Source organism: Apostichopus japonicus, chromosome 2 (genome assembly GCF_037975245.1).
Source record: "Apostichopus japonicus isolate 1M-3 chromosome 2, ASM3797524v1, whole genome shotgun sequence".
In the NCBI taxonomy this organism is placed as follows: Eukaryota; Metazoa; Echinodermata; class Holothuroidea; order Aspidochirotida; family Stichopodidae; genus Apostichopus; species Apostichopus japonicus.
The window spans coordinates 30,373,977-30,387,414 of record NC_092562.1 but is presented as its reverse complement, the minus strand read 5'-3'; the positions used below and the strand labels follow the sequence as shown (position 1 = coordinate 30,387,414).

Sequence of the window (13,438 nt, the reverse complement as noted above, 5' to 3'; positions counted from 1 at the left end):
GGCCATCTCATGGCGGAAAAAGCGTTTAGGTGTATAGCCTCCACAATCTTCACCGATGTCTGGTCAAATAACAACCTCACCGGCAGACCCAAAAGCCAGAGGATCTGTGATGCTGTGGCCCGTGACAAGGTCTGGTCAAAATACGATCACCAAAAAGCAACGTAGTCTTGCAAAACATGTAGCAGTTTCTTTGAATCATAGATTCGGAAGAGGAATGGAAATGTCCAGGAAGTGGGAGCGTACGCTTTTAAACCTTCCAAATCATGTTGATAAGGTTGATAGGAAAGTGCATAATTTGACAAGGTGACAAGTAGAAGACTTATATAGCGGAAAGTATACAGGGCTACACGCATATATTATTTAATTTAATAATCTATGGCTACAGGTTGATGAACTTAGTGTATAGCTAACGTTTGCTAGGTCGGGCTGGTGTAGGCGATGAAACTGCGACTTGAGGTTTAGAACATAAACTGGGCAATGGAAGTAAAGGTATGCGTTGACATAATAATACTCTAGGGTTTGGCTTAACAATTAGGACCAATTAGCTGTAATTAGGATATACTTAAGATAATGAGGAATTTCAGATGCGCCACCCTACCTTTGCTTTATTTTCTCCAGATTACAGCAGGTCAAACTCTTCCATGCGACAGTTGATGGCTTGACCTATCATAGAACTTTCAAATTTCTATACCAGGACAATGTAGGTTTTGAATTAGAAGTGGAGCAAGTTTAATCGTCTAGAGTGAAGCCAACCTTTCTCGAAATTTCACCAAACAATTTTTAAAATGCTTTCTATAACCCAAAACCTCCCTATATTTTTCATATTATCTGTAGTCCAATTAATGCTCTTGCACATCCAAGCATTAATGCTATCATGATATACAAAGTACCTCCCTCCCACTCCACCCCAAAATTGACTCTTTAAAGCCATTTTTATCAAAGTATTTTATGAGGTGCAGAGTGAAGTGATGGTAGAAAATACAAAAATATTAGACAGTGTCATTCCAGAGGGAGCGAGAGTCACTTGATCATTACCAGTATTCTTACTAAACATTTATGATCAAGATTGCTAAATATTGCTAAATGATAAAGATTGCTGAATATTCAAAGCTGCTATTTGATATGTTACTGATTACTATGATACACAAGAGATAACACAGCAGAAGACATCAACAAGAATCTGTGTATAATATTCTCCATATACATGTAAAACAATACAAAACATGATAACTACTTTGCTTGACAAACGGTTGTAAATATATATATATATCTGAATACATGTAAAACAATACAAAACATGGTAATTTTTTTGCCAAATGGTTGTGTGTGTATATATATATATATATATATATATATATATATATATATATATATATATATATCTGAATACATGTAAAACAATACAAAACATGATTAACTTCTTTGCTTGACAAATGGTTGTGTATATATATATATCTGAATACATGTAAAACAATACAAAACATGGTAACTTTTTTGCCAAATGGTTGTGTGTATATATATACATATATATATATATATATATATATATATATATATATATATATCTGAATACATGTAAAACAATGAAAACATGATTAACTTCTTTGCTTGACAAATAGTTGTGTATATATATATCTGAATACATGTAAAACAATGCAAAACATGATTAACTTCTTTGCTTGACAAATGGTTGTAAAGATGCAAACTATGGGTAAAAACAGTACTCACATGAAAGGATCAGGGAACATCTTACAGGGCTAGTGTGTGGGTGAATTAATCATTGGTTGTTAATTTGATGTATTTCATGAAAATCTGTGATTCTTCTGCTATGTAATATGTTTTGTTTTAGTACTAGAATATACAAGAAGCAAACAAAAAAGCACTTGATTAATATATATATATATATCTGAATACATGTAAAATAATGCAAAACATGACAACTTCTTTGCTTAACAAGTGGTTGTAAGGCACAAACTATAGGGTACAAACAGTACTTAAATTAAAGGATCATCCAAACATTACTTTATGAAACTGGCTTATATTGTAATACTTAGGCAGTTCAGTATTGGAGCACAATAATTTAAGGTTGATGTTACATTCAAAATGAATTATTTGAAAGTTACGAGAGCCTGAGTTTACGATCCTAGTAGGAAGGTTCTGGTATGATCAATACATCAGCCCTCATACTGTTATAAAACCTACATAGGCTTTTGCGGTAGGTAAGCACTTGGTTAAAAACGTTTTCTATCTTCAAAATTCACTTTTTAATTATATCGTAGACCATTTACACTGTTATCAGTCCAAGTTGTATTTCTATATCACTTCAACTATTGAGAACTGTCCCTTTAAACACTTCAGGTTCGTTAATAAAAGTGGCTGGATTTAGTAGTCTATTAAACATAATATTAGATCTAAGGGGGCTCAGATGCAACATTTTTCTATATTTTTCAACTTTTGAAACAATGTTGAAGAACTGTTGAGGTTGTACTGCATGTGTGTCTTATATATTTAAGCACTGTTCACTAGGATTTTTGTTGGCAATATCCTGTACTTACAGTAGGGAGGGGGAGGCTGAGTCCTCCAGAATTCTTAGGGGTGGGAAGTCTGCCAGAAGTATACCTGCTTGCAACCCTGATCAGCATTTCTCTTCACAAGACCTATTACATGAGTAATTTTAGTTCAGTGTGCCTTGGATGTTAAAAAATTGCAGACACACATAAAAGAAACCTTTATAAGCAAAAATTACTACAGCACCTCTAACAAATTCCAAATTCAGTACAAACAATGCAGACACCAAAATACAATATAATCAAGAATATGTACTTCTAGTATTTAGAAGGAAATCTAAAATTCTGATGAAGGGATGAGTACACATTCTTGAGCAATAACATGTCAACTGCGTGGGAGTCTCAAAACAGCTATACTAAATGAACCTACATCAATGAAAAATTGTTTGCATATAACCATTATGTTTTAGTTACATTAAATCAACTTCCATCAACATCTTCATGTAGATATATATGTTGATGGAAGGTTGTGAATATATTAACTAAATACCCCGCTATAAAAGAGACAGTAGAAACATCTCAATGTAGATATCAATGTTAATGGAAGGTTGTAAAATATTCTAAATATAAACCTCGCTATGAAAATATATATTTTAAGAAGCATAATGAAAGACATTTTATTATTCCTATTGCATAGGTATTGAAATAAGCTTTAAATTAAACTATGAAAATACTTCTAGAGAAATACATATAAACATCTAGTAAAGAAAGACAATCTTGAATTAGACTATGGTAGAAAGGAGAGCTAGAAAAAGGATTCAGGTTCTGGCAAAAAGTACTGTTTAGACGTAATTAATATACTTAAGATCTTTACCTTAAAACAGTTACTTGGCAAAGGTAACAGACTACTGATGCTATTACCTCACAAAAGATATTTAGACATAAGTAATATACTAAAGATCTTTACATAACAAAAAAAGGCTTTACTTGATTTCCTCTTCAGTAAATAAGAACAGCTTCATGTGAAACCTACTTCAAACTCAGAATATTGTTACATGTTATTGATATCTTATTTCAGTTAGCTAAAATTTATCGCATATATATTTAGCTGACCATCAACTTCAACTAATGGCAAGTATAAACATTTCTACTTTGATGTCAGGTCAGCTGCTACTTAAAAATCACTGGAAGTCACAACATATAAAACCAAATGAAAATATAATAATTAAACAAAGAAACATACTGTTAATGTTTGGAATAACTTGACCATATGTGATACATTTATGATATTAAAACAGCATTTAGCTTTCCAATCTAAACTTAGATTTTAATTTCTCTTTGCAATTAGCCTTGCATTAGAATATATTGTAAAGATATTTTCAATAACAAAATACATTAACCACATGAAAACAAAACTTAAGAATCTTTCAGTAGAATAATTACCAAAAATGTGAAAAATTTGCAGTTTTACATTGCAATGTTTCAGTTAAATGATCTTGTCAAAATGTAGTAATTTAAACGCAAGCAGATTGGTACTGGTATACAAAAATGTAACAGCATGTATTTAATTGTAAGTAATGTTGAACAAAAGAAAAGCAAAATCATAACATTTCAGTACAAATACCCCCAAAAAATATATTGTATAAAACAAAAATTATTTCATTATCGACTTAAAACAATTATAGAAAGTGTTGCTGAAAACATGAATAATGAGCATATAAAATATAAATGACTTCACCCTCAATAACACAAAGTAAAACAAAACATACATAAAATAAAAACAAACCTTCTCAGAATATATTTTTTCCCTTTTGCTTCACCAATGGCATATCCTACTATAATACATGAATCATGTTGCCCTAACCATGTCATCTTTCTTAGCTGTTTTCAGATGTTGATGTTTTCATAAGTGACACTTGCAGTGTCTAAGTGCATACGAACTGCATCAAATATAGTCTGGTACTGCTCCTGTTAAAGGTAAAAGATTGAAGGAGAAATTAACTGAGAGCCTCCTGTTATAGTATTTGATGAACTACTGTAGCTGTCATGCTCAAGGAATAAGTCAAGTAGTATCACATAATAAAATGACTTTCAAAACTGCCAAATTAGAAAATAAAATCAAAGAAGATTTGTAGCAGTTTCTAACCCAGAACCTTTTTTTGCTAGATTATGATAAACAACTTTAATTACCTTCCAACTTGTTATGCAAAATGTAAAAACTAGAATGACGCCATGATGTTTGGAATCATAAATGATGAAAACAGATATCTTCATAATAGTTTATGAGAATACGAATTTGGAATCCTAATTATTTATCAATTTCTTTTCTCTAGTTTATGAACATATCCTTTAAAGCAGATCGTTTGATATAGATCACAGATTATCTGTCCTAAGCAAACCACTTCCCCCTCAGACTTACAACAAGTACTGTTCTTCATGGGATCTTCAGAGCTAGATGCTATTACCCTGGCAGGTGATTTGAATAAGACACACTTTATTATCCTAACAAGGCACTCTCTTGCTTAAACTAAAATGTTAAGAGGGATGAGTTGTAACAGTTCATTGATACCAAATGGGATTTCAATGTGTATTCTGCTTGTGATCTATCCAACAACTCTTATATCATCCACTAGGACAGTCCTCACATGCAAAAGGTAGCAACAAGGTTAGTGGAAAGAGAGGAATCAATAAGTTCAATTGATTAAATATTGAAGTAGACAGATCATCAGGTACATACCAGGTTTTGGATCATGAGTGGCTGAGATGAGCGCATGTTGCTAATGATTTGGAATATATCAAACTCCCTATCTGCTTGTGCCTGATCCAAAGCTGCTACTAATCCACAAAAGACGCCGGTCCTACCAACACCATCCCTGTAGGTAAATAGTACAATGGAGAGAGTCAAGTCTGATATTGTTCTAAAAATGCATTGAAGGCATATTCTTATGAAATGATGTTAATGACATGCTCTAACCAAACATAGCATGTATAAGGCATACTGTCAAGAGGTATAACATGTTTAAGGAAACACTCATTGAAGCATAGCATGTTAAGAGCATACTGTCATAACATGTAAAAGGGAACACTATCAACAACCCATGTTAGAGACAAACCATAAGGTGGAATAACATGTTAAAGGAATACACTTAACAAGCATAACATATTAGAGATATACTTTATGAGACATAACATGTTAAAGGAATACACTTAACAAGCATAACATGTTAGAGGCATACTGTCATGTGGCATAACATGTAAAAAGGAACACTAAAAAGCAACCCATGTTAGAGACAAACCATACTGTGGCATAACATTTAAAAGGAAGACACTTTTCAAGCATAACATGTTAGAGATATACTTGATGAGAGATAACATGTTCAAGGAATGCACTTAACAAGCATGACATGTTAGAGGCATACTGTCATGTGGCATAACATGTAAAAAGGAACACTAAAAAGCAACCCATGTTAGAGACAAACCTTAATGTGGCATAACATGTTCAAGGTAGACACTTTTCAAGCATAACATGTTAGAGATATACTTTATGAGAGATAACATGTTCAAGGAATGCACTTAACAAACATAACATGTTAGAGGCATACTGTCATGTGGCATAACATGTAAAAAGGAACACTATAAAGCAACCCATGTTAGAGACAAACTATAATGTGGCATAACATGTTCAAGGTAGACACTTTTCAAGCATAACATGTTAGAGATATACTTTATGAGAGATAACATGTTCAAGGAATACACTTAACAAGCATAACATTTTAGAGATATACTTTATGAGAGATAACATGTTCAAGGAATACACTTAACAAGCATTACATGTTAGAGCCATACTGTCATATGGGGATAACATTAAAAGGACAACACTCAACAAACATAACATATTGGAGGCTTATTGTCATTATGCATAACACATTTTATCAGAAAATAATACATAAACCAGAAAGCCAATTGGCTCAGTCATTGCTTGCCACATTTTGCACTAGAACATTAACAGTAAAACTCATGATTTTAAAGTGATAACCACAACAGAGTTCAATAGATCAGCAAGGTTTTGCACAAATGTGGACCTACCTATCGAGTAAAAACTTTATTCAAGCTTTACTTGGCAATTATCATGATCACAAGTTTTTCAGACTTTTTACTTTGAACTTTAAGGGTCACCAATTTTCAATAGGTTTCTGGTATGCACCAAGGGGAATCAACATAACAAGAATGGAATGCAACCAAACTGCACATTTTTTAAGTTATCCTGTTTATAGTGATTTCAGCCTTTAACCTCTTCTGACCTCAAAGTATCTTTGACCTCTCCAAATGGCAATGTAGTCCTTGCACTTACCAAGCAGAATTAAGGATGTAATTTTTGACTTATCATGTTAACAAGGTTTTCAGACGTTGACCTTTGTAGACCTCAAATAACCTTTGACCTGCACCAATTTTAATAGAGTTCTTGTACTAACCAAGCAGCCTCTATATCACAAGTATGACCAAGGCTAATGTAGATACCAACTTTGACCTTCAACCAAGATTTACATTTTGAGTTACTGTGTTTACAAAGTTTCAGACTATGACCTCCGTTGTCATCTCATTACCTTTGACTCACCAAGCAGGATCAACAAAACAAGTATGCACCTCAAATGAGGATGTACATTGACGTATACTTACATGCAATGAACCAAAATACGATTCACAGCTTGTTCCTGCTTCAGCAGACGAACACAGTACAGCAACAGCTCAGGTAAGTTAGCAACTGTCTGGTTCTTTGGCCAACCGAGACACTGCAGCTGCATCACAGAACGGAAATTCTGGAACTATTTTGAAGAGAAGAAAGAACATTGTACACTTTTCAATGTTACATTTGACACTGCTTATTGATGTCACACTATCCTGTATGAACAGACCTAGCAGAAGGCACAAACTTGTTCATCAAAGCACTTTGTTCTGTTTATAATGGTTGTGTAGTTTCCTTAAATACTGATAAAACAAGAGCCCAACGGGTACTATGACTTCTTGCTTTCTGGACTATTAAAGTGTGGTATGCATCACCCCATATCATAATATCAAAGCCAGCATGTACCAGCTATAAACTTATAACTGTATTCCAAGTTTGGGAATAATCTGATTTAAGGTTGTGGAGTTATTGCAATTTTTAAATTTTGGTCCATCTCAAAGAAATTGCGCTAGATAACATTTTGCGCGTAAATGGTTCCAAAATATTTGGCCCATACAAAGTGGCTCAAAAATATATTTGCCCCCAAAAACTGAACACCCAAAAATGTGGGCCCAAATGGTCCCAAACTTATTGGGCCCCACAGATTCAGGCCAGAGGAATGTGTCCCAAAATGCATTTGAGGTGGAAACTAGAGCAGCAATGCTGAAGTGGCTCAACCCATCATCTGTTTAAGGAAAACCAATTCAGTGGATGACTGCAATGAGTCTATAGTACAGTGTTGTATGGATATGCTGCTTAATTAACTTAACTATGCATACAGTAAAGCACTGGTAGATCAATAACACAAGGCAATCAGGTTTCACTACTTGCAAATTCTGCCTTGAAATTAGTTCTAACAAATTACTATACAAATATGTTGTCTCTTATCTTTTGTCTTGTGATTTATTTAATTATCTCAAAATCATTTTTATTTAATTCACATCATTATTTTGAGCTTTTTTTTTTGTAATAAACATTGACAGTATGAAGAAATTATAAAAGGAATAAACCTGCAGAGCTGTGTTAGTAACTTCCATTTTGCGGACACAAATAGAACCCTGATAATCTGAAGAGAGAGGTACGATGGTGAACGGACTGAATGTGACTGGAGAGGTTTCGGGCCAGTATTGTTCACTCTGTAATAAACACAATACATCTATTATTTAATGATTTTCTTTACATTTATTTGTTACAAACCAGTAACAGAAGTAACAGTTCGTGGATAAAAATCACCTAATTAGAGTGCGGCAGCTTAAAAGGCCCATCAAAGAGGAAAGAGCATGCGGTACATTTAAAAAAAAGAAGAAGAATAAATTGACTAATAAAATACACACAGACCTAACATTTCAAGTTAAAAATTTGTTTACAATCGTACAAATAATTATTAATTCTGATTCATGACAGAATGTACACAAAATCAGGAAAAAAAATTACAAAAATTGGTAGATTCTCTACACCAGGGTTCTCAATTAATATTCTACAAGGGCTATATAAGTAATGGTTGAAGCGAATGACCAAAGGGAACCAGAGTACCATTACAGTCTAGATTAAACAGGAGGCAGGTGTAGATTCCTCCATCACCTTCCATTAATTCTCACAAAGAAAAATTCCATTTTGTATCTTACCTTATCATCCAACTCATTGAGCATGATGATTACACTGCACTCATAGTCCCAAACGAGTCGCCAAAAGTCCAGAATGGTATTCTTCAGAGGCATCTGAGTAGCTATGAAATAGTCCTTCTTCTTGTAACCCTGGTGATGGAAAAATAAACTCCTGAAGCATATACAAAGGTTTATACAAAATCAATTGCTTTTCATGCAACTTGTTATTTTTGATTGTCTTCTGACCCCCTAAGGATTTGCATGCAGTTGCATTTACCCATTGAAAGATTTTCAATGCTTTCCATCAGTAACACACTTGAGCTCATGCTATGGGTAATAGCATATTGATATCCAACTCTCTATCCTTTTGAACAACTCGCCCAACAAGCTAACAAACATCTTCCTCTGTTTGTGAGATATGCTGGTTTAAAGTGTCATGTCTGGGAGTTGTCATCTTGTAATTAATCTGTGCTGTTTTATATCTCCATGGAAACGTTCCCTTTAAATTTCTTTCTATCTCTTTTTAGATATTCATGGTAGGTAGTTGAAAAGTGTAACCAAAGCCGTCTTTACGAATTATGTTAAGAGGTTATAAATTTAAGCTTCAGCACTTGCAAATTTCGTCTCCATTACAAAAAATAAATATTGTATTAAACCAAACACACCTTAACCAATTCTTCAGCCTTGTGCGAGAACAAACATTAAATCTGTGGTATCTCTGATATCAACTAAGAAATCTTCTAATCTGTTTTGGAAATTTGTTCTTGACAATTATCTCTATCAATTAGACCAATAATGATGGATAGTGTGTGTGTGGCAGTAGCAAAGGGGGGGGTGGGATGAAGGCACCGTGGCAAAAACCATGAATGTTTGTCTCCCAGTACTGTGGATTGTGTGTGTGTGTGTTGTGGGAGGGAAGGGTGAGGGTCATGAAGGCACCGAAGCACAAACCATTAAGGTTGTGTATTGGTGCTGTGGATTGTGTGTGGGTGTGGCGGATGTGGGGGCATAAAGGCACAAACCATGAATGTTTGTGTCTTGGTGCTATGGATTGTGTGTGTGTGTGTGTAGTGGGGGTGTGTTCATGGGGTGGGGGGGGGGTTCATGACAGTCTACTCTATCACATATACTAACAATGATGAATAGGTTTGTCTCTTCTTGAAGAAGTAAGATAAAATGTATAATTCCAGAAAGCATTGCTTCTGTTTCCTATGAATAAGCTATGACTCATTACTCTCATATGTATTCAAATGCTCATTCTGTACAGGGATAAATCTAAGATTCTTTCAGAGTTAATTAATAAAACAGATGAAGATACTTACATTTAAGAATGAAGCATTAATGTAGTTACTGTCATTCTCACCAACATTGGTCATCAAATATGGTCGATGCGCGTCAACTTGTATGAAGAGAGGAAGTGAATTATTGAAATAATATAAGAAATTCTGAAATACTCTTCACAATTAGTACTGTGTTATATCACATCTTATCAAGTAGCTGTTGAATATTTATATAATAATGTTAATATAAATCAATATGTGTTATATTACTATATATGTTATATATTAATAGCTTTATTGTATTACATAATATATAACCCTGGTATTCAGAATTCATTGCTTTGTGACCCTTATTTTCATCTTCATAATCTTGGCAACCCTTCAGTTACTCCAGGGGTCTTCCAGAAGAAACATCCTCTTCCTCTTGAGCCTTTTGTTTTTATATCATCAAGAGTGCTTAGTTGCAGTATGGTGGTAAATTTTGAAGTACTTTGTGTTCCAGATCTTCCTGTATTTTATCCCCCTCCAAAATTAGCATTTTCTTTTTTCTTCTGATTCTTTGTGCAACCCTCCAAATATTTTGGTTACTCCAGAAAGGGATGTGACCTTCACTTTGACTGACAGAGATACATAATATCACATTACATGGATATAATCTATTATGTTATATCCAGACATGCGATATCAATTATGCAGAGTGCAGTTTTTGTACAATTTATTTTCCTTCTTAGGGTTTCACAATTGAAGAACCCAATAAAACCTGTCATAAACACATCTGCATCTGTCTGACCCTTCTATCTGTCTCAAACTATATCATGTACAATTATGACTTGGTTCTCACTGTAGAAGCAAAATTTGCATATTGATCGGCTGCTTCCTGTTGGTGTCATATGGTTGTAATTCTCAGTCACGTGACACACCAGATCTAATGGTCTAGTACCAATGCATATTCAGATATAGCCTGATACTCCACAATATCATAATTATATATATATATATATATATATACATTTCCTTGGAAAACCATGATTTTACTTGAAAAACTTTACGATCAAGGTTATTCCATCTTTTAGACTTTTGTGTAACCAAGAACCTGTTCAGGAAGTGTTGTTTAGTACCTACAGATTGGGGCAAATTGAATGCATATTACAGATAAAATATCAACTTCATTGAGAAAGAGTAGACTGGATTCTTTGAATGTGAATTTGTATATATTCCATTTAAAAATAAAATCTTGAATAATTGTTTGATGGTTTCAGTAAATTCCACATACCTGGGAGGATTCTTGAAAATCGATTTCGGGATTTATTTTCCATCTTCTTGGCCGCACGGATGTCAGATTGACTGGGTGTGACAGAGGTTCCTTCCAATTTCTTTCAAAATAGGAAATGGAATCAGGGAATTAAATTAAGTTCTGTTTAACATTTCAAACAAATTTTGTTAACTTGGCTGCTTCCTTCTGTTCCATAAGTGAAGCAATGGCACACATGTCCACAAGAAAGTACATCAGTTACCTCAATGTATCAAATATGCTATAGCATTCATATTAGCTTCGCAGATAAGGGGGAAGATCAAAATAGCAGAGAAGGCTTCAGAGGAAGCTGAATTTAGACCAATAATTTGATGAGGGGTACTGATATTTTGTTCCTTAGAAGACCTACCAACAAATAGAGGCCATGATAAACTAGTTTGCCATTATGACAAGTAACGATAACAAAGTCATAACTTTTACATGATTTCCACACTTCTAAAAATATGAAAATCCAGACTTTTTCAAGACCTTTATCACAACCAAAAACAGTTAACAATTTGAAGCCTACACACCAATTAGGACCTTTGGATGTGAGGTTACCTATAGATGGGCTAACAATAAAATGTAAAATGCATACAAACTATCATTGTTACTTTGTGGTGAGCAAGGCATTCAAAGAGCCATGAACTCTGAGCATTGCTTACTTTGCAGTTTTAAATTGGCACCTCTGAATCTACTATGCCACTGCAATGTTTATAAATACCCTGCTCAGGTAAGCGTTATATGAACGTTATATGTCCCAAGCCTTTGGCAATTACATGAAGGCTTGGAGGAACAATAGCAAGTCACGGTAACAGAGTCACTGAGACATGTAGAGCACTGTTCTTCCTTTGTAATTCACTATTCAAGGTGAATCAAGTGACGCTTAAAACCTTTGGCTAGTTCAGCTATTTTTTTCCACATGAACCATGTACTCTTTAAATCTTGATGATACTTTGCCATGCATGTCAAAGTAGTCTGAAGTTAGTTTCTTAAATCATTCCAGTTTTTTATTCTTTTCGTTTATTTTCTGATCTACATTATCATCTTATATCAAATATTAATGGAGCAGTAGCATATGACAGACTTTGCCTAGGTAAGAAGTTGGTAGGTTGTGAGATGCAAAATAGAGATTTCGTTCATGTTGTTTCCAGAACTTAATTAATATGTATCTATGTTTTCTTATCTCAGTAGTAATTTATTTTCATTGAAATGTGATATTTTTTAAAGAAAGCACGTCTCCCCAAAAGTTGCTGCTTCTATTGAGCTTGGTAGTCTGCGGTCTAATCTTCACTTAGTGGGCTAACTCTCCTTCACCCCATCCTCAATATATTCCCTACATAGCAATAAGGAGTGTCCATTTCAAAGAAGGAATTTGTTGTCACTTCACAGGATTAACTTCAAAATTCAATCATGGGTTTCCTCATTCAATCCATGTCAGTTCCTCAGATGCAACACAAACCTCATTAGGAATATGTAAGACCTAAGTTTAGGCAGGTCCTCAAATGACATGTTTACAATGAATTACATTTCGAAGCATTTTCGAAGGACAAGTTTACTGTGTTGAATGTTATTCAGGGGTGTTCTTTTGTTAGAATGATCTTAAAAGAACATGACTTGATTGACATGATTTGTTTAAAAAAATAGACTAATATTTAGGCCTGAACTGACGAGTTATAAATAAAGCATAGTTCTAAGTTGAATTTCTTGAAAATCAGAATAACTGCAAATGCATTACAAGCAATGTTCTTGCTGTTTCCTTGGAATATAACAAACCAAGACTATAAAATTCTGCCCAAATCCATCTTCCAAAAGATCTAATACCTTGAACTGCTCTGCTAACTGTGTTTCACCCGTCATCTTGTTAATCATTTTGAGACTAGCAAGTTCCACGCTGAATGAATCAACAGACATGGTCGTCCTTCCGATGTAGAAGTGCTTGACCAAAGCATCAAAAATAAATTGGTACTGCTCCTGCAGGAAGAAAAAAACATACATATTAAACATTAAAGCGGTTTGTTGGTAAGAAACCT

At 34.0% G+C, this 13,438-nt stretch overlaps 1 protein-coding gene across 1 annotated transcript in view; it reads right to left on the bottom strand.

Annotated features, from left to right (window-relative positions):
* Positions 1 to 1,349: 1,349 nt before the first annotated feature.
* LOC139955788 (uncharacterized) overlaps positions 1,350 to 13,438 on the bottom strand; it is a 491,243-nt gene continuing 479,154 nt past the window's right edge. Inside the window, exons 44-51 of the mRNA XM_071955163.1 lie at positions 13,230 to 13,379; positions 11,388 to 11,487; positions 10,157 to 10,233; positions 8,856 to 8,984; positions 8,241 to 8,366; positions 7,185 to 7,330; positions 5,245 to 5,380; positions 1,350 to 4,475 (exon numbers count right to left, since the gene is read on the bottom strand). Coding sequence (XP_071811264.1) covers positions 4,395 to 4,475; positions 5,245 to 5,380; positions 7,185 to 7,330; positions 8,241 to 8,366; positions 8,856 to 8,984; positions 10,157 to 10,233; positions 11,388 to 11,487; positions 13,230 to 13,379 — 945 coding nt within the window. The 3' untranslated portion in view covers positions 1,350 to 4,394. The remainder of the gene's footprint in view (positions 4,476 to 5,244; positions 5,381 to 7,184; positions 7,331 to 8,240; positions 8,367 to 8,855; positions 8,985 to 10,156; positions 10,234 to 11,387; positions 11,488 to 13,229; positions 13,380 to 13,438) is intronic.